The sequence below is a fragment of the Ochotona princeps genome, chromosome 14, assembly GCF_030435755.1.
Source record: "Ochotona princeps isolate mOchPri1 chromosome 14, mOchPri1.hap1, whole genome shotgun sequence".
In the NCBI taxonomy this organism is placed as follows: Eukaryota; Metazoa; Chordata; class Mammalia; order Lagomorpha; family Ochotonidae; genus Ochotona; species Ochotona princeps.
The window spans coordinates 6,663,467-6,688,092 of record NC_080845.1 but is presented as its reverse complement, the minus strand read 5'-3'; the positions used below and the strand labels follow the sequence as shown (position 1 = coordinate 6,688,092).

Here is a 24,626-nt window from a genome sequence, read left to right as displayed (position 1 = left end):
GGTGAAAACAACAAATGGGGGAGGTGAGACCTTCTGTAAGTGCTGTCAATCCCCTCTGGCTTTCGCACACAGCAATGTTCACACCCAGAAGCTCCATCTGGATTCTGAAAACAACATGTGCTATCTCTCTCTTCATATGGCCTGCTTGAGCACAGGAAGCGTACTCACAGCAGACATCCGTATTCGTTAATTGCAGCACATCGGACAGGTCCTCTTTTGTACTCTTCTGAAACAGTGACATTCTTCAAACAAATTCGCTTGGCAGGATTCTGAATTTCAGCAACTCAGGAAGCCTAGTGAAAGCAGCCTAACTGCACGACTGAACACAAGCGGAATACTGTCCTTCCCCTTACAGCCTCTCACTACCTTTAGAACAAATGCGAGAGAGCTTACTAAAAGGATCGGGCCGGGCAGGTACTCGGGGCCACCAGCTAATGCACACAGTGGGAAGAGCAAGTGCCAGCTGAAGGAGCTTAAAGCAGAAGGAAGACTCTGTTTCTCCCATGGCTCCTCTCTCTCTGCATTTCGCATAAAATTTTAAGAAATAAAGAACAGAAGAGAGCCTTGTGCTTCTACAACACCGTGCACTTCGCTCTGTCCTGCTCTCCCACTCGCCTCACACTCTGGAACACACAGCTTAGGTCCAGCCACATCCCCTGCTTGCAGCTCCCCAACCAAGCCTGCATGGCTGCCGGCACTGTGCCCGCAGGCCTGTGCACACACAGGCTCCCGGCTCCTATCTGGCTAGTCTCCTCTGCAGTCCAGCTCAAGCCTCAGTCCTCCTGGGAAGGCTTCCCTGACAGCTCTCCTACCCTGACTCAGTCCTGGCCTGCATCTGCACGCAGAATTAGAAGTGTGTGTATGTCCCTACGATTCTGGGTGTCCACTACTCTGGAACCGAAGAGCGACACTGGGCCTGAAAAAGTGAGCCCTGGGGCCCGGCAGCGTGGTCTAGCGGCTAAAGTCCTCACCTTGAACACACTGGGATCGCACATGGGCACAGGTTCTAATCCTAGCAGATCCACTTCCCATCCAGCTCCCTGCTTGTGGCCTGGGAAAGCAGTTGAGGACGGCCCAATGCATTGGGACCCTGCACCCGTGTGGGAGACCCGGAGGAGGTTCCTGGTTCCTGGTTCCCGGCTTCGGATCGGCGCAGCAACCGGCTGTTGCGCTCACTTGGGGAGTGAATCATCAGATGGAAGATCTTCCTCTTGTCTCTCCTCCTCTCTGTATATCTGGCTTTGTAATAAAAATGAACAGATCTTAAAAAACCAAGTGAGCTCTGGTGTCTGTCATGCCCCTAGCCTGAACCCTGAGGCCAGAAATTTTATTACCCTTTACATTCTGAATGCCTAAAACAGTGTCTAGATCGGTGCTGTGTTCAGAATGTCCATGTCTGGGAAAGGGAGCAGCGCAGGGTGAGCCTGAGGGTCCTGAGTGGCCGCACGCCCCTGCTGCTGCTATCACCTGCTGCTGCTACCACCTGCTGCTGCTACCACCTGCTGCTGCTGTCAGGAGGGAGAAGGCTGAGAGCAAGGGCAGTGCAGGCTGCCGCTCACTCTCGGAAGGACCCTCGCTTCCTCATCCTCAGTTTCCCTCCTGCAAACATCTCCTTATTCTGTGACTCACAGAGCTTGTGTAACAAGCAAGTTAACATTGTGTTAATCTGTGTACAGTGTTTAGTGTACAGTGTGACTCACAGCAGGCACCAAGGCAGCATCTTGTGGTGGCAACTGGTGACGGGAAATGTCCTGTGTAACAGGTTTATTTATTTATTTTTTCAGTAATCTGACATCTATCAGTGCTATATCTATATATCTATATCTATAGATCCAGGTTCAGAATTAACCAAAGTGCTATACACAAACAAGACCTGGACTTAGCAGACATTGGTAGAAGGGCCTTCCTCAGGGCAAAAATGGCAAATTTTAGCCCAGACTTTTAAATGTTCCTATGTTCTCTTACCTGTTCCACAAGTTGTTTATTGGGCATTTTCTGTGAGGTAAGCATTGTGTGATGACTAGCCATATAGCCCACGACAGACTTGGCTCAGATTCCAAACTCCTCTCCACCCTACTGCTCATGGGATTCCCACGGAGCCTCATGCCTTGCAAACCATCTCACCCTTGGCTGTACCCACATCTGCCCTCTTTATTCCCCCTGCTCTAACCCTACTGCCTTCCTAGGTCTCCGCCTTTCTCTCTCGCTTCCTTTCTTGCTGCCTGATAAGGGAGAGGGACAGATGTGGGCCCACAAGCGCTGGGGATTTTTTTCTTTTTAAAATTTATTTGAAAGGCAAGGAGGGTACAAGGAGGCAGATTGTTTTTTTCCATCTGCTAGTTTACTCCCCAAATGACCAGAACAGCTGGAGCTAGGTCAGGTAAAAGGCAAGAGTAGGGAACTCCATCAAGGTCTCACACATGTGGGTGGCAAGGACCCGAATATCTGCGGCCTCATCTTCTGTCCCCCGGGGTACGCATTAGCAGGAAGCTGGACTGGAAGCAGAGCACAACCCAGGGACTAGATATGGATGAGAGCAATTCAAATGGGTCAGTCTGTGCACCAAATGTCCATTCTCAGAGTCCCCACTTCAACACCACCATGAAGGCAGTTCTTCAAAATCCAAAATAAGGCCAGGATCCCTTGTTACTCATCCATACCGGAAACTTCAATGTACATCTTGATCAAAGACGCTCAAATTCACACTCTCAGCTTGTATCTCTTACCTTTAAAGCCCGGATAAGCAAATACAAGTGAGTTTGACTTCTTTCAGACATAGCAAAGCCAGCTTAGGTTAACAGGCAGAAGTGCCCGTATACTCTTCTTACACCAAAATCCAAACGAAATCTATCCTCCCAGCAGGGTGTGCAAGTCCAAACTTGGGAGCATCATCTCCGACGCACTCCCTCTACCAAATTTACCCCCAAGGTCCGTGGATTCTACCTCTCACTAGTTTCCAGACTCTGTCCCCATCTCCCAGCCCCACCACTGTCCCTGCCTGCCTCTCAGTCCCATTCCACTCTATTCTCTCAACTCCTCTCTGTGACCCAGTCACAATGACCTTCTTTTGTCCCCTGACCAAACAGGAAGCCTCCCCAAGATACAGTATTGCTGCCACTGCTGCACCTGCAGGCCTGTCTGTGTCTCAGATGTCACCTTCGTCCTTCAGAGCACTTAACTCAGGGTTTAAGCTCATACAATTCAATTATTTCATTTACTTTAGTTATTTTGCTTATGTCCATTACTAAACCATGGAATTCATGAAAGGAACCGTGTCCTAGTCTACTTACCAATGCACAATCAGCAAAATGCCTGGTATGAATCAAATACTCAATAACTAGTTGCTGAACGCATGAACAGACACAAATGGTATGAACTAGTTACAAAGTGCTGTTACGCTGCAATTCCTCTTCTCCAACACACTGTGTTTGGAATTCAGCAATGGCATTTCTCTGGTTCCCCATTTTATCCTCAATATCTAGGGCCTGAAACCTCCAAAACATTTGTGGAATGAAGTGACAAAGATGTAAGCTTTTAAAATTAAGCAAGACATCAAGAGGAGAAAAGTGAGAGCGTCACTGTTGAGTAAGGAATAGTGTAAGCCCTCATGGGCCTGGCGTCAAGAGCTGCCGGCTGGAGCGTGTGCTGCCTCGGACGAATGGGAGCATGGAAAGAGCTGTCAGCATGGGGAAGGGCCACGTGGGCGAGCGTCTCCAAAAGATGACCATGGAAGACAAAGTGGTAATGGCGACCCAGACACAGGCGGACAGGCAGACAGCACAGAAGGGGATTATAAGGGACACAACAAAGAATTAAAAGAGCAAAATGCATGGAAACATAATGTAAGACAAAACATTCCTAGTTACCGCCACAAACCTACAGGGCCCCGGAGTGTAACAGCACAGTACAGTTACTCAAGTCATCAAAAAAAGGACAGAATTCCATGATTGCTTTGGGTTTACCCACCAGCTTCGGTTGTAGTGGTAGCTGACTGTGGTTACAGTTCTTAGAGGCAGCATAAATAAACACTTACTAAACACCTGCTACATGTTTTGCATTTAATTTACAGAATTAGCTGTTAGTTTTTTACCATTTTACACTTGAGAAAACCATATTAAATAGGACTTAGGTAATTTCGCCAAGATCACTGTCTTCTTAAGTGTGTAACATCCTTTTAACCATTATGACATGCCACTTGAAAAGGCAGGGAAGGATGTTGACGCATTTCAGACAGCTTCTATGAAAAATGAAAGCTTGATGCTTAACGAGATAAACCCTCAGCCAGCAACTAAACCCACCAACCTTCTCCAAGGAGTTTATGTCAGAATGAGGCTACATTAGAATGATGGGAATCCACAGTGATCTCGTTGCAAGGTCATATAACGTATTTATACGAATGGCAGTCTAATACGGCAGCCATACGCTATATGTGGCTACCGAGCACTTTCGAAATGTGATTGGTATGAAGTGAGATGTGCTGCAAATAGTAAATAAACTCTAGATTACTAAATACTTGTGACCTAAGTAAGTAGACAGACAGACAGACATTATACAGGGCATTTAAAAGTTCATGGAGGGCTGGCATGTAGTGAGGAAAGCTGTGGCTGCAACGCCACCAGCACCCCATATGTGCCTGTGTCCTGGGTTCAAATTCCAGATGCTACATTTCTGATCCAGCTCCCTGCTGATGCACCTGTAAAAGTAGCAAAGCATGGCCCAAGTGCTTAGAATAGCCCTGCCACCCACGTGGGAGACCTGGAGGAAATTCCTAACCCCTTGCTTCCACCAGCCAAGACCTGGCCATGGTGGTCGTTTAGGGAGTAAGCCAGTGAATGGAAAGTCTATCTTTCTCTCTGCCTTTCCCTTCCCTTTGTATAACTTTCCCATTCAAATAAATAAATACATCTTTTTTTCTCTTTTAACATACTGGTTACTTAATACCATGTCAACTAATTCCATAACGTTATAAATAAATACATCCTAAAAGAAAAACCCAGTAAGTCAAAAATTAACCTTGAAAAATCCCTTTATTTATCAATTAAATGGATGAAACAAGTTTGTTTGTTTTTGTAAAGAGCAGATGTGGATCTCCCATCTCAAGTTAACGAGATGCTGAAAACTCACTGAATTATATTCTGAACATCACAAAGGAGTGTTATTCCAGAAACCATTTCATTAGTAAATCTAATAAAGAAATATAAATTAAGAAATAGTTTAAAAATTGATGGTTCAGAAACAGACACACAGAGATACAGTTAACTGATCTCTGACAATGAAACCAAGGCAATTTAGTGGAGAAAAACAGTCTTCTCAACAAGAGTGTGGAAGCAACACAGCCCATATAAAACATGGACTCTAGACACAAACCAAACCTTTCTCCAAAAATTGCCTAAAAATGACTCACAGGCCTAAATCTATAGTCCAATGCTATGAAATGTCTAGATAGTAACATAGGGAAAAAGATCAGTTTTTTTCTTTTAAGGATCTACTTGGAATTGCACCTAAAAACTGATAAAATGAGGTTCATTTTAAACACCTAAAAATTTCTGCTCTGCAAAATATGACAAGCCATAGTCCAGGAGAAAAACTAGGCAAGATATACCCTAAGGAGCCTCAAAAAATTGTAGGAAATGGAATTCTAAGATAATACATATTTTATGAAGTTTCTGAAGACCTCCTGCTCTCCCTAGGATCAAATGAAGGGCTTGTATTACAGTCAAACTATATACAGAGTCCAAATCCCACAACACACAAACAAAACTCCAATGAAAAATTGGGCAAGAGATTTGAGAAGACAGGTAGGTAGCTAATAGGTGTATGAAAAAAATACTCAACCATTTGTTATCACAGAATTGCAAATTAAAACAAGAAGTCCTCAAAGTCTAAAACACTGACAAGCCAAATGTCGGTGAGGAAATGGAGTTTGCAAGCGGGGAGATCCCAGTCTCCCATGTGTGGGAGGGACCCCAGGACTGGCACCGTGGCCTGCCGCCTCCCTACACAGAGACTGGGGTTGAGTTCCAGGCTGTGGGCTGCGGGCTTCACCCAGCCCCAGCCATTACAGGCATTTGGGGAATGAATTACTGGATGGAAGTTCTTCCTGTCTTATAACAAAATAAATACCTTCTTAAAAATTTCACATTGCTGACCTAAAGCAAAGGGCAAAGGGCAGGCATTGGACCGAGCAGTTAAGACTCGTGCACCCCACCTCCAGGGCCTGCATTCAGGTCCTGCCTGACTCTTGGATCCAGCCACTGCAGATCCTTGAGGCAGCGGGGAGGGCTGCAGCGGCTGGGTGCTGCCACCACGTGGGAGACCTGACCGGAGTTCCTGGCCCCTGGCTTCAGTCTTGGCTCAGACCCAGCTACCGGGGACATCCGAGGAATGAGCCAACAGATGGGCACTTGCTCTCACTCTCTAACTCTCGGTCTTTCAAATAAATACAGAAAAGAAAAAAGACAAACACAAAACATAAATATAATAGGACAATAAAAAATAAAACATATGAATTTTAAGAGCCATAAAATACATAAAGTAGAAACCTGAAATCTTAGAAGCTAATACATAAAAAACAAAACCTAACTTTGTCTTAATCATCCATATGCCAAATAATCGACAAATGCAAGACAACTACGAAAAGTGATTTAGATTGTTGATACAATCAGTTTATACTGAGGTCTGTATTCTGTAAAGAATTACTTTTTTCCCAGAACCCATTTTTGTGTTTTTTCTTATATTCCAAGTAGCTAAGTTCTTCAATGTAAGCACATCTTTAAGCAAAATTTTATAGGCCACATTTTCTGTTCATATCCACTAGGCAAAAATAACAAAGTCTAAATTTGAAAATTTGAACATCAAGAGACTGAAACTATTTGTTTCTTCAAAATTTCCCCTAAGACCAGGATCAACCTAGACTGTACATCCCTATCTTGCTCAAGAGTTAGCAGGTGTTAAAAGAAGAATTCCGGCCAAATTCTTCACTCCCTTTCACAGCAGAGTCCACCAGCATCGACAGTTTTTCAAAGCAGAGACAGCAAAGTAGTACTCTTAAAAAAAGCTCTCACTTGAGTCTAGCAGGTTGATCCCAGTGAACGAAAACAACAGCTCTTCCACAGAGCCAACCCCTAGAGAAGACGACCAAGTAAGGATCTATTCCAACCTTGAAATACAACAGACTAGAAAGAAACACCTCGCACTACACTGCGCGACAGCAAGGGAAGCCAGGTAAGTTACTTTGCAGACTGACATCAAACAGAACTAAGAAGTCCAGTATCACAATGAATTGCTAAGAAGTTCAAAGGATCATTGCTATACAGATGCAATGTGATCTGTAATTTACACTGTACTTACAGAACAAACATCAAGACTGTCCGCATGCTAGGTGTACAGAGTAACACTCACAGACGCAATCTGCATTTCAGAGGGTTAGAGATCAGAAACTACTTCCACAGGTCAGAATTCTACATGAAATTTTTAGAATTTACTATTTGAATTTCCTTAGTAATTTTGGGTCTGCATCATTTATTAGTTTCTGACAGTAACAAACTGAAACTTCAACTTCCAGCTCTCACTGTGAACCAGTTAATGTCTCTGTAAAGATCCTTCATCTATTTGGAGACTATGTAGGTGGAAGCAAGCACAGGATTATTTCATAAACTTGGAGAAGTCCTTAGTTCATTATGCAGTCTACCACATTTCTAACCATGTGTTTTGCCTCAGATTTTGCTGTCTGACTTATCCCCAACCCCTTGGCCACGAGGAGCTGAGGACTCTGGGCAATGGGAAGGAGAAGACAGAGCAGCTGCCTGGCAGCTTATGGACTAAGTAGCTGCCAATCATTGTTACTGCACTTTAGGGCCTATGTGGTAAGTGCTACAACACTGCGGGAAAATGTAAACACAATGTCATGAACTACACCTCAGACAGCTGAGTTTCTGTATGTATTCACTAGGATGTGTGATGTCTATATATTTGTGCTATGTTTGGTGCTTTTCTCCTCCATTTATCTTTTCTTAGCTTCCATTGAACCAGTAAGCCATCATTCCTTCCTGTCCCCTTTGCTCTTTAGAAAGCTGTAGCATTTCTCCTTCTTTAGTGGACCCTAGTTTTAAAGTTTGGGCATACATCTGCCCAAGTGTTACTTAAATAGTCACATACCTAAGGTATTCAGGAGCTCACGCTTCAGTCTCCCACTGAACTTTCCTCTCCCATTTGCCTGATGTGGTTGAATAAGATTTCAGGTCCTGCTTTAAAGCACACATAGAAATTAATTTTTAAAGATCTGTCTCATAGTCAGTAGTCAATAAGATTTACCAATGAGTCTTAGCAATGTATCTTTGTTCACTTCTAACTCTCGCAACTAATTCCTTTCCTCAGTGCCCAGCTTTCTTCTTTCTGAACTACTCCCAAAGCGGTTCTTTCAACCAATGGCTGCCAAAGCACGGTCTGTAGATCTCTAAGGGAGCTAAGGCAAAGGATATTTGCGTAACATTACCAGAATATTACTGGCCTTTTCACTGTGCTGGCATTCACACTGCACTCGTGAGCAGAACGCTGGCATCATACCATGAATTAACGCAATGGCACCAAACCATTTTAGTAGTCATTAAATTCTTCATTGTCACACACTTAATAGCAAAGAACCAAAACACTGTCAGTGCTGTGGCATAGTGAGTTGGCTGCTGTCTGCAATGCCAGACCCCACACTGGAGCACTGGTTTGCGTCCCTGTTGCTGTTTCTGATCCAGCTCAGTGCTAATGTGCCTTGGAGAGCAGCAGAGGATGGTTCAAGTGCTAGAGCAGCTGCCACCACGTGGAGATCCAGGCTCCTGGCGTCAGCCTGGCCTAGCCCCAGGCATGTCAGTTGGAGAGTGATCAGTAGATAAAAGAGCTCAACCTCTGTCTCCTTCTCTCTGAAACTCTGTGTAAACAAGCCTTTAAGAAAAATACAACAAAAATGTCAATTTCACCTAGTGTTTTTCAAAAAGCAGTATTCAACAGTTATTTTTAATATTCTGTGTGAGAACTGGGGTGTTCTCAGATGTGGCTGCCTATTGCCTTGAGAGAAAGCACAAATGCAAGCTCAACCTGCCACTTTCTCCAAAAACACTGCAATTCCTGGAGACACAGGTGTTCTGAGAAGTCTGTCCTTCCTCCATCGACTGTGTGCAGTAACACAAAGCTTCATTACATCTGTCTTCAGTTGCAGGAACTAACTCCCCTGTCATACTGTAATTCTATAGGGGAGCCTTTCAACCTTGTCACCATGTCTCAACTAATTTATATTTTATTTCTACATCTGTTGATTCCCCTGGGCTACATTCAAGCTGATGTTCTTAAGTATCAACTGTCTTTGAAACGCATTCTTTTTAAAAAATTTATTTTATCTTAAGAGTTACAGAAGGAGTGCAAAGATATGTGTAAGTATATATATATAATATATTATATATTATATATATATATATATGGAGAGAAAGAGAGAGAGAGAGAGATCTTCATGTGTTGGTTCACTCCCCAAATGGTCCCAATGGACAAAGTTGGGCTGATCTGAAAACTCGGAGTCAGGAGCTTCTTCCAGGTCTCCCACATGTGTGCAAGGGCCCATGCATTTAAGCCATGCTCCACTGATTTCCCAGGCCATTAGCAGGGAGCTCAATCAAAAGCGAAGCACCTGGGAAACGAATTAGCACCCGCATGTGATGTGGGCACCACAGAGAATTAGCCTGCTACGACATCATGCTGGCCTAGAAACCTCCCTAAAATTGTGACCACTCTAGTTTATTCAACATCTGTTCTGTTTTTGCAAAGATATATTTTTGTTGAAAAGGCATTTTTACAGAAAAAGAGGGCAAGAGGAAGAGAGCAAAATCTTCCATGAAATGGCTGTAATGGCTGGGAACTAGCGAGTCTGAATTTGGGAGCCTGGAGCTCTTTCCAGGTCTCTCACATGGGTGCAGCGGCCCAGGGACTTGGTGCTTTCCTCTGCGGCTTCCCTACATATATTACCAGGAAAATGGATAGCTACTGGAGCAGCCAGGACTCAAACCGTTGCCATTTGTAATGCTGGTACTGCACACAGAGGTTTAACCTGTTATGTCATGGCGCTAGCCCCCAATATCTTTTTTCTTAACTTTAAAAACTGAAATTTACATTGCTAGTACTTTTTAAAAAAAGATTTATTATATTATTATTATTTTCAAAGTCAGATAAACAGAGAAGAGAGACAGAGAGGAAGATCTTCCCTCCATGATTCACTCCCCAAGTGACCACAATGGCTGGAGCTGAGCTGATCTGAAGCCAGGAACCTGGAGCCTCTTCTGGGTCTCCCACTCAGGTGCAGGGTCCCATCTTTTCATTCATGTTTTTTTTTTTTTAAGATTTATTTTTAATTTTTGGTAAAGATTTATTTATTTTATTACAAAGTCAGATATACAGAGAGGAGGAGAGACAGAGAGGAAGATCTTCCATCTGATGATTCACTCCCCAAGTGAGCCACAACGGCCGGTGCTGCGCTGATCCAAAGCCAGGAACCAGGTCTCCCACGCGGGTGCAGGGTCCCAAAGCTTTGGGCCGTCCTCGACTGCTTTCCCAGGCCACAAGCAGGGAGCTGGATGGGAAGTGGAGCTGCTGGGATTAGAACCGGTGCCCATATGGGATCCTGGTGTGTGCAAGGCTTTGGACTTTACCCAACAGGCTACCATGCCAGGCCCCATTACTAGTACTTTTAATTGGTTCTTCTCTAAAATCAGATCTGCCTGGTTTTATTTCATAATGTTCTAGAAGTTCACCATAGTTATTACTCCTTCCTTCATCTTTTTGGCATTCTTAAAATATTTATTTGAAGTTAGTATCCAGATTGTTTCATTCTGCTGGGAGTGAACTCATCTGATTGCTTGTTACCCTCGTGTACTTTTGCATTTTAATCTGTTAGCTCTTCCTGAACAGGAACACTTGTTTGCACTCTCTCTCCACTTGCTCACTGTTTCTCACCCCAACTCTACAAGCCCTGCTTCGGGTCCTCAGGTTCCTCATCTGGAAAGAAAACCTACTGCAGAGAAAAACTGCTTGTAAAAACTGCACCCCTACAGGCTATCTCTTCTTGCCATCATTCCCTAAACAGTACAGTATAACAACCATTTCCCTAGCATCCTAGAGGTGATTTAAAGTACTTAAGTTTTATGCAAATACTACATGTCTTTATTTGAAGGACTTCATTATCCCCAGAGCATCCTGAACCAAGCACTGTGGACTAGGCAGCGTTGACTGTATTGACAGCTAAAGGGTTCTATCGCAGAACATGAGAAACCCATCCAAAGTTCAGGTCCCTGTCTCACTGTTCTTCATACTAATTTCCATGCCAGCTTTCAATTAGACACACACAGGCAGCTTTGTTCTGCCTCCTTTAATGGGTAGGGCAGTTCTACCCTCATTCCTAGCTCACTACTGGAGGGTTATTCTGGCCCCATACCTCAGTAGTCTTCCCTAACGTGTTCTGACACCATGATGTACTTGGTGTTTGTATGGCATATGGTCCACGGGTGAGGCTCTCCGCACTCTGGGAAGATGGCTGGGGGTTCTGAGCCCTGGACCTAAGGAACTGACCTGAAGCTGGTGAAAACTGAGTGTCTCACACACTAGTCAACTCATTCACAGCATCCTCTGGGGGGTACAGCACCCCCAAATAATCACTGCACATACAGCCATCGCTTGTGAGGCCGGCATTCCATGGAGGTACTGGTTTGAGTCTAAGCTGCTTCGCTTCCAATCCAGTTCCCTGCCAATACACTTGGGAAAGAAGAAAATGGTGCAAATACTTGGGTCTGCCACTCATGTTCCAAGCTACTGTCTTCAGGCTGGCCGAGTAGCAACAATGGTTCCAGTCACTTGAGGAGTAAACCATTGGATGGAGGGAGACCCTCCCCTCTCTCTGCTACTCTGCCTTTCAAATAAGTAAGACAACTCTTCTTAAAGCAGTCGTATCAGACAGCACAGATAGTCACCAGCAGTACTGTACGTGGTTACCTCTCCTGTTTCCTCATTCCCAATTCATGCTCTTCTTGGAGAGAACTGCCAACTCGATTGTCCCGAGCCTAGGTGGTCCCCAGGGTGGGAGGCTTTCTGCAGCGAGTGTTCTGCCCTGCATTAGGGCATCTGGATCCCACGGCCAAGCACCTGCAGAGGATGCCTGCCTCTGCTCCCTGACTCCAGCTTCCTGCCAGGGCCTGCCTTGCAGACTCCGATGATAGCTGAAGCACCTGGGAGCCTGCCACCCATGAGGAGACCTGGGAAGCAGAAACCCCACACTGGTGGGCAGCTAGGGAGTAAATCATTGCAAGGGCACTCTTTGTTTATACTCTTTTTTCTCTAATTAGAAAAAAAACATTTTTAGAAAGGCTTTCTACTGCAACAACTTACTTAGGCAAAGTGGAAGGCAACATCAGTAAAGCTTGAAAGAATAATTTTATGTGTGAATTTAATGTACATAAAAATATTTCAACAACTCATTAGACTATGCTAGTGCTGAACACATAAGAGGGAAAGAGAAAGTCTCCATGAGGATCCATTTTCAAAATCGAAGCATCTATTACATTTTGCTGATTTCAAATCTTATTGCCAGAAAGAGCACATCAAACTAGCAGACGATGTCGGATAAGAAAGCCTAGAGAGAAGAGCTAAAGCAGCGAAACAAAGCTTAAGTTTGGACAGGCATAGATTCTGCTCCCAAGGATCACATTTTTAAAATAACTGTTTGATGATGGATAGAGCCTAATGGTTGAAAGAAAAATTTAGCCACTAACTGATATCAAATCAAGCTAAATTCAAAGCAAAATGTCCATAGAAGCAAAAGGAAATATTACAAAAACCTTGGCATCAGCCAGACCTGGGCTCGACTCCCAGCTTGGCCATTTTCCAGCGATGACGCCTTTAGCAGGCAGTGACCCCTGCACTGCCCTGGGCTTCCTCCTTGTGGGGTAAGCCTAAGAGCCTCTCAGAGCGCAGGCAGAGGCACAGAGAGCCCAGTGCACAGGATGTATTCAACAGACACCAGCTCCCTGCGTTACCTGCCAGAATGCTTCTGCCAGCAGGTTTCATCAAAGGATCTGGAAATCACTAAGACCCATTTTCTCATATCTAGAGTCAGGAACCATTTTGCCAGCAGATTCTCTGAGATATACAGGGCCACGATCCAGTGAGCACCCTGACCTGAGTCAGTGTGGCAGCCTGGCTCCCAGGCTGGCGCCTAGAAGGACTGAGCCAGGCTAGAATGCAGCTGAGGTGGCCAGGAGACAGCCCGAAAGCAGAGCAGTCAAAGGAGAAAGGATTACTTGAGCTTCGGCTCCCGTCCTTCGCTCGTGTACTGCCAGCAGATGAGCCCAATCAGGTCCTGCACTCTGGCACTGGCCATGGTCACCACAGTCATTGGCAGCAGTCTGTCCTGGCTCGAGTGCAGGGGGAGGTAGACGTCGATCTTCTTGGTGGCTGTAGTACCAACATGACCCTGTGGACGGAGCACAATGAGAGTGAAGCACAGAGCCAGTCACCCAGACCCCTCTGGGCCACAACCCCAGGTCCCCAGCTGACATGTAACACAGGCTTCTCTCATCCTTTTCAGCATGCACCTGCACGAGGAATGGTATCTAGGTGGAAATATGGTCAGATTTCAAAGTTTTCCCCTTTAATGGCCTATTAGATGCAGCTCTTCCAGCAGATATAAGTCAATAAACACTGCAATTCAGGCGAACAAATCAAAGCGAAAATGAGCAGAGTTCGTAACTGGTGTTCTGAGACTTGCTTTGCTACTTAAGTGACTGCAGACCTAAGAGTCTTCACTTGGGGCCAGTGTCATGGCATAACAATTTAAGTCACCACCTGCATCCGACATGGGCACTAGTCTGAGTCCCAGCTGCTCCACTTCTTTTTTTTTTCTTAAAGATTTACTTATTTTTATTACAAAGTCAGATATACAGAGAGGAGGAGAGACAGAGAGGAAGATCTTCCATCCGATGATTCACTCCCCAAGTAAGCGCAAGGGCCAATGCTATGCCAAACTGAAGTCAGGAACCAGGAGCTTCTTCCAGGTCTCCCATGTGGGTGCAGGGTCCCAAGGCTTTGGGCCGTCCTCGACTGCTTTCCCAGGCCACAAGCAGGGAGCTGGATGGGAAGTGGAGCTGCCAGGATTAGAACTGGCGCCCATATGAGATCCCGGCGTGTTCAAGGGAGGACTTTAGCTACTAGGCCACGCCGCTGGGCCCAGCTGCTCCACTTCTAATCCAACTCCCTGCTCGTGGCCTGGGAAAAGCAATGAAAGATGACACAGTGACTGAGCTCCTGCACCCATGTGAAAGACATGAAAGAAGTTCCTGGCTTTGGCTCGCGCAGCCCTGGCCACTTTGACCATCCAATGACTGTTCTTGTGTGCACTGCCCCTACTCACTCCACTCACAAATCCCTGCTGTTTAACTCTGAGTTTCAATAAACAAACGGACAAATAAATCTTTAAAATACTCACACACAGAGAAAAGTCATCATTTGACCTGCCCTTCACTGTCCTTACAGACTGCCTATCTCTCCTTGGGACCTGAGATAAGAAGCCCACGACCACACTCCAGGGCCGCACAGGCCGATTCCACAACGCAGTCTGCTTACCTCAGTTCCTTGCTCTAACATCCCTGCCCAACCTCTCGTCGCCCGAGCAATCCCCAGGCTTCTCACAGACTGCCCCTCTTCCTTCTGAACACACCACTCTACACTCTCAATCTTGTACTATCAAGCAGCAAACATCCATAATCCTGGGCTGCTTTACCAAAACCTTCTCTCCTCTGCCTTAACTGGGATTTGTTGCTTGGTGAGGACACTGCTTGCTCTGCTGTCTTTTCAAAGGAGGACCATTCTGTATCTTCATAACTGGCAATTCCTCAAGGACAGGAGATGCTGTTTTTGTCCTAATACTTCTAAATGATTATTTCCCTATTATTACAGAAATTCTTCTACTTAGAGGCCCAAACCATCCAACCACACCATCCTCTTCTACCTTTCTTTTTAAGGATTTATTTTTACTTAAAAGATTTTCAGATAGAGAACGAGAGAGAGATGTTTCAGCCACTGGTTCATTCCCCAAATAACCAGCAATGGCTGGAGCTGGGTGGGTCTGATGCCAGGAGCCAGGTTCTTTGAGGTCTCCCAAGCAGGTGCAGGGGCCCAAGGATGTGGACCACCTTTTGTCGCTTCCCCAGGGACATCAGCAGGGAGTTGGATCAGGAATGGAGCAGCCAGCATCCATATGGGATGCCAGCACCACACGCTGAGGCTTAACCAACCAAGCCACCACTCTGAGCCCCCAACTCCCTTCTCCTTGTGTTTCCAAGCATTCTCTTCCTCACTGAGGGCTTGAGCAGCTGGTCTTCTGTTCCATCCACCCGTCATAACATATTCACTCTACAGCAGAAACATTTCACATCAAGTTCAACACCTATCACCCATTTCCTCCTGGTCACAGTGACAGCCACTCTCATCTCAATAATTGCCACCGCATTAAACCAGCTACTTTAATCAATAATCTTAACTCTTTGCTGCCTCCTTCACCCTGCCCATGCCCATCTACACCACTATTTTAAAATACATTTCAGTGAGGACAAAATGGTCTTTCGAACCAATAATGTTACGACAAATGGACATAAAAAATGCAAAAAAAAAAAAAAAAAGAAAAGAAAAGAAAAAAAGGGCAGGTGTGTGTGTGGCCTGGTGTGGTAGCCTAGTAGCTAAAGTCCTTGCCTTGCACACGCCAGGATTCCATATGGGCACCAGTTTTAATCCCAGCTGCTCATTTCCCTTCCAGCTCCCTGCTTGTGGCTTGGGAAAGCAGTCGAGGACAGCCCAAAGCCTTGGGACCCTGCACCCACATGGGAGATCTGGAAGAAGCTCCTGGCTCCTGGCTTTGGATCAGCGCAGCTCTGTTTGTTGCATCCAGTTGGGGAGTAAACCAGTAGATGGAAGATATTTCTCTCTGCTTCTCCTTCTCTTTGTAAATCTGACTTTCCAATTAAAATAAAAACAAACAGGGCCCGGCGCCATGGCTAGCGGCTAAAGTCCTCGCCTTGAATATGCTGGGATCCCATATGGATGCTGGTTCTAATCCCAGCAGCTCCACTTCCCATCCAGCTCCCTGCTTGTGGCCTGGGAAAGCAGTTAAAGGGCGGTCCAAAGTCTTGAGACCCTGCACCCATGTGGGAGACCCGGAAGAAGCTCCTGGCTTCGGATCGGCGCAGCACTGGCCGTTGAGGTCACTTGGGGAGTGAATCATCGGATGGAAGATGTTCTTCTCTGTCTCTTCTCTTCTCTGTATATCTGATTTTGTAATAAAAAAAAAATAAATAAAAAACAAACAAATAAATAAATCTGGACCGCCACCTCACATCATACACCGCCACATATCACATCATGCATCAGAGGCCAACATGTCAAAGTAGGACAGTCTTAGGGGAAAGCAGCACACATCATTGTGACACTGGATTATGCAATGGTTTCTTTAACATGGCATCAAACGGCACAACTAAAAAAAAATTGGATTTTAACAAAATTAAAAACCTTGGTTCCTCAAAACTCACTACAAATAAAGAGCCAACACCCAGAATGACAGAAAATACTTACAACTCATGTATGTGCCAAGGTCTAGCAGCCAGACTATATAAAGAATTCTTACAACAATAAAAAGACAAACAATAGAAAAAAATTAGGCAAAGGATATTTTTTATTAAAGATTTATTTATTTTTATTGGAAAGGCAGATATACAGAGAGCAAGATCTTCCGTCTGATGGTTCACTCCCCAGGAAGCTACAAAGGCCAGAGCTGAGCCATTCCTAAGCTAGGAGCCAGGAGCCAGGAGCCAGGAGCCAGGAGCCAGGAGCCAGGAGCCAGGAGCCAGGAGCTTCTTCCGGGTCTTCCACGCGGGTGCAGGGTCCCAAAGCTTTGGGTCGTCCTCGACTGCTTTCCCAGGCCACAAGCAGGGAGCTGGATGGGAAGCAGGGCTGCAGGGACTAGAACCGGCGCCCATATGTGATCCCGGGCGTGTACAAGGCAAGGACCCTAACCACTACGCTATCGCGCTGGGCCCAGGCAAAGGATTTAAGCACATATTTATCCAAAGATGCTACACAAATGGCCAAGAAACACATAAAAATGTTCAACATCATTCATCATAACGTAAATTAAATTGTAATGATACAATTTTATACCCAGTAAATGACTGTAATTAAAAGTAGACACACTGCCCCCTCCCCAAAAAACAAGAAAATATCCAGAAAAAATTTTTTTTGATAAAGTGGAGAAACTGGAACCCTCCCCCTTACCACTGTAAGTATATAACAATAGAATTACTGTGAAAACCAACCATCACCCAGCGGGTACTGCTCAGCCACGGCAGGCATGGGGCCTGTACGTGCCCACCCAGGACGCACCCTCCGAACCTTCGGGTCAGAAGTCAGACACAGACGCTGGCCGCCAGGAGGAAGTCACTAATGTGAGACATCTGAAAGAGGCAGAGCTGACGGGAGACACGAGGGTGGGGACCTGCAGCTACAGGGCTTCTGCTGGCAGAGGGTGGGTGCAAATGTTTTACAGTAAGTCAGTGATGTCACATGGTGAATATTCAGAATTATACACTTTAAAATGGTAAATTCACGTAACATAAATATTAGCTCTGAAAATTACATATTTCAAAGCCATCTCACTTTTGTTCATTCCACTGTCACCGTTAGGTCTGTCCTTCGGATTGCTGAGACAATCACCCCGCACTGCTGCCACTCCGACTGACTACCCAGTGACAGCTAACCTCAGCACGTGCCCATCCACGAGCTCCCGGAATGCCTTCCCCGAGGGGCCCCATGACACTCCGAACGAAACCCACACTCGTTGCAAGGCACTGCATCTCCTTCCCAGGCATCACTACGACCCCCGCCATGTTTCTCAGACCTTCCAGGAGGGGATCTGAACATGGCTTGCATCTCAAGGGAACTTCAAAAAACTTTGTGGAAATGAAATTAGAAAATAAGTTTTGTACGTGAAGAGGTCTTCTAAAAGTTCATGAAAAATGCATATTACGGGAAAAAACCCAACGCCCCAGGCCATGTTCGACACCCACAGGCAGGTGGCTGCTACAGCAGGTAAGATGCTGCTTGGGGCGCCCACACCCACACTGGAGCGCCAGGTGCAAGCCCCAGCTCCGCTCCAAGCCCAGCGCCCCGCTGATGTGCAGCCTGAGCAAGAGGTGGGTCAAGCACTCGGGTCCCTGCACTCTCACAGGAGACCCCGGCTGCGTTCTGTGTGCAAGCTTCCCCCTGCCTTGGTCCTGGTGTTGTGGACATTCGGGTGAGTGACCCAGGGGACAGTAGATGTCTTCCTGTTTTCTTTCTCTGTTTTAAAAGAAAGAAAGAAAGAAAGAAAAGAAAGAAAATTGCACCAAAACAAGCCTATCTTTTTCATTCCACTTTCCTATAAACCTATGGAAGCAACCTCAGATGTCCGAAAGCTCTCTTTGGATTCCTGCATGTCTGATTCCTGATCCTCTCACGTGTGTCACGGATAGGTCATGGAAGCGCTGGGCTTCCTTTTCTCATATGAAATCTGACCAGGGTGACAGGATCTAAATCCTAGCAGGCCACCCTGAGGAGGCTCTCAGGAAGTGTCAGCTCACTCCATCTCCTCAGGCCCTTCCTTGACAGACTGCTTCCTGGTCCCAGATGGAAATGAAGGGATACGGGTAACCATGTGGCTCCATCTTCAACACTCTGTAATTCTATTACTCTAGGTGGAAAATGAGGTCAGAATGAGGATAAGGAAATACATAAAGTCAGTTTCAAAGATGTAAGAGAAATTCCACTTCCCATAAACCCAGTATCTAATATTAGGTCGAACAATTTTTTTTTTCCTGAGCCTTATCTTTGGGTTAAAAATGAAGCAATGAAGAAGCAATTCTCCTACAAGAAGCTCTTGCCTATACACGTCCCCACGCATGCCTCCGCTTCTCAGCTTAGAAATGGCCAACAGCCTGATCTAATTGATCGAGGTGACGCTCTGTTGGCTCTGCCCTCAAACCTGAGAGGGCCTCCCTAAGAGGCCGTTGAACTTGACTGGACAAGTGGGATGCTGGACTCTGTATGGTGTGAGCTTTTAATTAGGGAGTCTCGGCGGAACTTGGGCTGTGGTTATGCATCAAGGTGGGGGGACTCACCATGGGGGAGGGGTTTGGGGTGAAGGGGGAGAATCCCAGTACCTATGAAATTGTGTCATGTAATACACTGTAATTAATGAATAAATGAATAGAAAAAAAAAAAAAGAAAATGAATGTCCCCCCCCCCCCAAAAAAAAGAAATGGCCAACAGCAACTCTGTCAAGCAAATCAGTGGTTAACCCAAGGCCCTGGCCACCTTTCAAGATTGGCTCTGTGGCACTCGAGCCAGCCTCCAGCGCAGATGCTGGCCACCACCCTGTCTGCCTTCTGAAGAGCTGGGGCCGCGGGCCAATGGGCAGACCCAGAGACAACGCATGTGCGTGTGCTTCATAAACGACACAGTGCTTCAGGGCCGGGGCTCAGGACTCAACAAAGGTCCCAAAGTTTTAACTCAGACTCATTTCTATTACTAAAGCCTCTTACGTGGTCACAGGAGGCCCGAAATGGATGCCATGGGAGCCCGGGTAAGGCTGATTATTTTAATAACTAGCATTTATTTATTTTTAAAAAAGATTTACTTATTTTTATTGCAAAATCAGATATACAGGGAGGAGGAGAGACAGAGAGGAAGATCTTCCATCCGATGATTCACTCCCCAAGCAACCGCAACAGCCGGTGCTGTGTCGATCCAAAGCCAGGAGCCAGGAGCTTCCTCCAGGTCCCCCATGTGGGTGCAGGGTCCCAAGACTTTGGACCGTCCTCGACTGCCTTCCCAGGCCACAAGCAGGGAGCCGGATGGGAGGTGGAGCTGCCAGGATTAGAACTGGCGCCCATATGAGATCCCGGCGTGTTCAAGGCAAGGACTTTAGCTGCTAGGCTACGCGATCGCACCAGGCCCATAATTAGTATTTATTTAGAGCTAACTGTTAAGTGAAGTTGCTGAATGTTTGCCTAAATAGTCTAAATTCTCAAAATAATGATAAGAGACAGCATTCTATCATTAGCTTTATACAATAGCCAAGAAAACTAAGGCTTGTAAGGTAAAGTCATCTGCTCACCACTCCAAGGCCAAGGCTGAAGAACCAAGAGTCAAACCGACCCCTCAGTTACTTGAAGTGTAATCTGATCTGAGGCCTTGAGAATGACTCCCAGCCCTCACAGTGAGGCAGAACCTGCATCTAGGAGCTGCTCAGGCACAACTGTCAGCAGACTCTGCAGCACTCTGCAATGCCTGCTGGCCACAGCACGGTCACCCATGGTGGGACATAATATCCCACAAACCCTTTTATCCTCTTCTCTCAAAGCAGAAGAGCACAATACAATGGATAATTATTAAATGAAGCACTTTATCTTTTTAATCTTCTAATTCCATCTTGAGGCACTGATAATGAGGGGGGGAAGTGCCCTGCACAAACCCTGAAATTGTGCATATATTTTAATAAGGAACCTCCTGAAAAAGCTCAAGGTGGTCATAGTGCCTGTAATAGCCGCTACACCAGAACGCTTAGAGGGAATCATCTACCACATAAAACAATCCATCAGCACAATAGAAAGTATTTACTAATAAAAAAAGTGACCAAAGGATTAAAAGTATTCATCACATAACAAAGCAAGCAATATTCCAAAGGCCTAACATCTTACTACTAAAAAGCAACTAGAAATACACACAGGTCATACCACGGTCTTTACTGTCTGGCAATCAATATGTTCCCCCAAAACAGAACTGGGGGGTGCCTTTCTCGCTTACTCATGCATTCAATGAGAACTCACCGGAATACTGCCTTCTGCATTCAAGTCCAGTGAGACATGAAGCACACAGAACAGAGCCTGCCAGAAGCCTGCACCACCGAAGGCAGTGGGCCTTCCAGCCACCCGACCCATCACCCACAGGACCAGAGCCTGCCAGAAGCCTGCACCACATCACCCATAGGACCAGAGCCTGCCAGAAGCCTGCACCACATCACCCACAGGACCAGAGCCTGCCGGAAGCCTGCACCACATCACCCACAGGACCAGAGCCTGCTGGAAGCCTGCACCACATCACCCATAGGACCAGAGCCTGCTGGAAGCCTGCACCACATCACCCATAGGACCAGAGCCTGCTGGAAGCCTGCACCGAAGGCAGTGGGCCTTCTAGCCGACCGACCCATTTCCCATGAGGAAAAAAATGTTTGTTTTATTTACCTATTACATCAATACATCCAAAGGTAAATAATGTGTCCCTGTGAAATGCAGAATTATCTGTATTTTTTAAAGATTTATTTATTTTATTTGAAAGCCAGATCTAACATTTTCTGCATTTTCTATCATAAACATATACATGGGTCCTTCAAAAATTATGAAAAGTGGAAGTTGAAGGTTTTATTTTGGTGCAAAAATTTGAAATCAATGTATAGTTTTTTCATAATATGTTTTCATGAAAAATCTGCAGAGCCTTTCATTATTAGAAATACAGTAAATTAGTAAATATAACATACAGACAAAAAGAATAAGAGTTATGATCAGACTTAATAATAACAGGCAAGTGAAAGACTCATTTTTTAGTAATACACTATATGCCAGGTACTAGGATGGGTTATGGAATAAATTTGTTAAAAATACAATTTAGTGGCAGGTCTTGAGGTGCAAAAGGGTAAGTCACTGCCTGGGAGGGCCTAGGACTGAGGCCTGCCTCCACTTTAGATCCAGGTCCCTACTAGTACAAATGGGAAGTAGCAGATGATGACCCAAATATTTGGGTTTCTGGCATCCTCATGGGAGATTCAGATGGAATTCCTAGCTCCTGAGTTCAGCCTGGATCACCCAAGGTTGCTGTTGTCATTTGACGGAGCAAACCAGAAGATGGAAGGTTTCGGGCCCAATGTGGTAGCCTGGTGGCTAAATCCTTGCCTAGCACGTGACGGGATCCCACATGGGCACCAGTTAATGTAACAGCTGCTCCACTTCCCATCCAGCTCCCTGCTTGTGGCCTGGGAAAGCAGTAGAGGATGACCCAAAGCCTTGGGACCCTGCACCCACATGAGAGACCTGGAAGAAGCTCCTGGCTTTGAATTGGTTAGCTCCAACCACTGTGAACACTTGGGAGTGAACCAGCAGATGGAAGAACTTTGTATCTGTATTTCCTTCTATACGTATATCTGTCCTTCCAACACAAAAATAAAATAAATCTTAGAAAAAGATGGAAGGTCTCTCACATTTTCTCTACCTTTTCCTTTCTACCCTTTCATACAAATGAATAAATCCTTTATAGATGTAATTTTAAAATTGTTCTCTGATAAGCTAAGCAATTTTTATTGAGGAAAAAAATAATCTACACCCCGCTGACAAATCCAAAGTTGGACACCACTCTGCAGAGCCACGTCACCAGGCCCTCCAAGGCGGGTGACAGAGCTGAATGCGCTGCCTGTGGCAAAGCAGCAAACCAGACACGACGTGGCTACGTAAATGCAGCCAGAATTCCACACCCACACATCCAATGCCCATTTTATTCTTCATCAGCTTGCCTCTCAGTTAAGGTTTTCATCTGCCCTGTCACTCATGAGAGGAACCCTGACTCCTTCTATCTTCCCTCTACACTGCAATCCTCTGAGCAACTCGGCAGTCTCTCCCGGGCTCACTGCCACTGCCTCAGCTCAATCGGTCCCATCGCTCAGTGGGTCCGAGGCAGCAGTCTCCCAACTCTGTCTCTACAATTCCTCCTTCTTCTCACCAAGATGGTTTGTCTCCAGCCACACGATGCCAGACACTTAGAGGCATGTGACAGTGCCCTGCGCTCGCATCTGGTTGCTCAACATGGCCGTCAAACCTTGCAGACTCCAGTCCCACGATCTCATTACTGAAGCATGGGGACCAGCAGATAGGAACACACACGTGGAAGTCCTCACTCTGCCACTTCCTTAGCTACTGGACCGTGGACTTTGGGCAAGTAACTTCATCTCTCAGAACCTCCATTTACTCTCATGGAAAGGCCAGGTGCCTGTAAAAGGCCTGGCACACAGTTGCTGATAAAGAAACATAGTTGCAGTGGCTAAAGTCATTGCCTTGCATGCGCCGGGATCCCATCTGGGTGCCAGTTCATATCCCAGCGACCCCTCTTCCCGTCCAGCTCCCTGCTTGTGGCCTGGGAAAGCAGTCGAGGACGGCCCAAACCCTTGGGACCCTGCACCTACTGGGAGACCTGGAAGAGGCTCCAGGCTTCAGATCAGCTCAGCTCTGGGTGTTATGCTCACTTGGGGAGTCAATCAGCGGACAGAAGATCTTTCTGTCTCTCCTCCTCTATGTATATCTGACTTTCCAATAAAAGTAAAATCTTTTAAAAAAAAATAAACACAGCACTCCTTCTGTTCTTCAGTTTAAATATTTCCTCTTTCAAGAAGATGGAAGGCCACATGAACTTCTTTCCTATTTGTCTAGTAATGTGATGTTTACATAAATGCTTGTGTACACATTCTTAGGGGCAGGTGACTGCGTCCAGGAATATTAAGGCTGAGAAAGTGTACTCTCAGGGATTGGGCACTCAGCACGGTGGGAGGACAGCATTGGGGGTGACGCCATCCCCCTTCCCTGTACCCAGAACTGACTCGGAGCTTGGCCTAGGCGTGGGGAGGGCTGGGGAAGATATGTAAATAAGTAAAATTGCTCAGATTTTAAAAATGCAAGTATTTATTTTGATTCTATTTAAAAGGCAGAGGAAAAAAGGACAGAGAAATCTTGCATTTACTGGTTCACTCCCCAAATGCTGGAAAATAGCCTGGGGCGGGTCAAACTGAAACCAGGTCTGGCCTCCCAAGTGGTTGGCAAGGACCCAAGTACTTGAGCCACCACCAAGCTGCCTTCCCAGATACTCTGCCCAGAACACAAAGAGGGATACCCCAAGGAGTATCTCAACCACTGTGGCAAATGCCCAACTCTCAAAATAATCTGAAATTAAGAAACATCCACATCAAGCAAGCTAGCTGAATTAAGTCTAATGGGTATAAGATTCAGTTAGCAGTGTTATTTAACATCAAGGTTCACCATAATAAATTGAGTATCAGATCTCAAAACTGTTGCTACATGTTCAATTTCTCTGCCAAAGGAAACAAAGAGACAGGACAGACAGCTTGGCTTCAGCAATTAAAGAGACAAAACGCAGGCAACATTATTCCATTAGTCACAACTGCACAAGCAGATCATTATATACAATTTTAATGCAGAAATAAATATATCAGTGTATCCAGACAATGTAATGATGCAAATTGATAAAAAGATTATTTGTGAAATTTCAGAAGGTGAATTCTTAGCGGAGTGGCTGCAGCTCCATTGCCCGCGTTTTAACAAAGCGCCCACAATTCTGTGTCCTAAACGCCCTTGTCTCTAGCACCCCACACAGACTTGATGCAAGAGTCTCAAATTATATTCTGATGCCAATTAATGACCTCTACTTATCAGAGGTAATTATTTAAAACAAAATCTGGTCTA

At 45.7% G+C, this 24,626-nt stretch overlaps 1 protein-coding gene across 6 annotated transcripts in view; it reads right to left on the bottom strand.

Annotated features, from left to right (window-relative positions):
• Nucleotides 1-24,626, bottom strand: part of MAPKAP1 (MAPK associated protein 1) — a 220,409-nt gene that overhangs the window by 112,745 nt on the left and 83,038 nt on the right. For all 6 annotated transcript variants that reach the window (XM_058672119.1, XM_058672117.1, XM_004593568.4 and 3 more), the window contains one exon: nt 13,326-13,498. In XM_058672119.1, the coding sequence (XP_058528102.1) occupies nt 13,326-13,498 (173 nt within the window). The remainder of the gene's footprint in view (nt 1-13,325; nt 13,499-24,626) is intronic.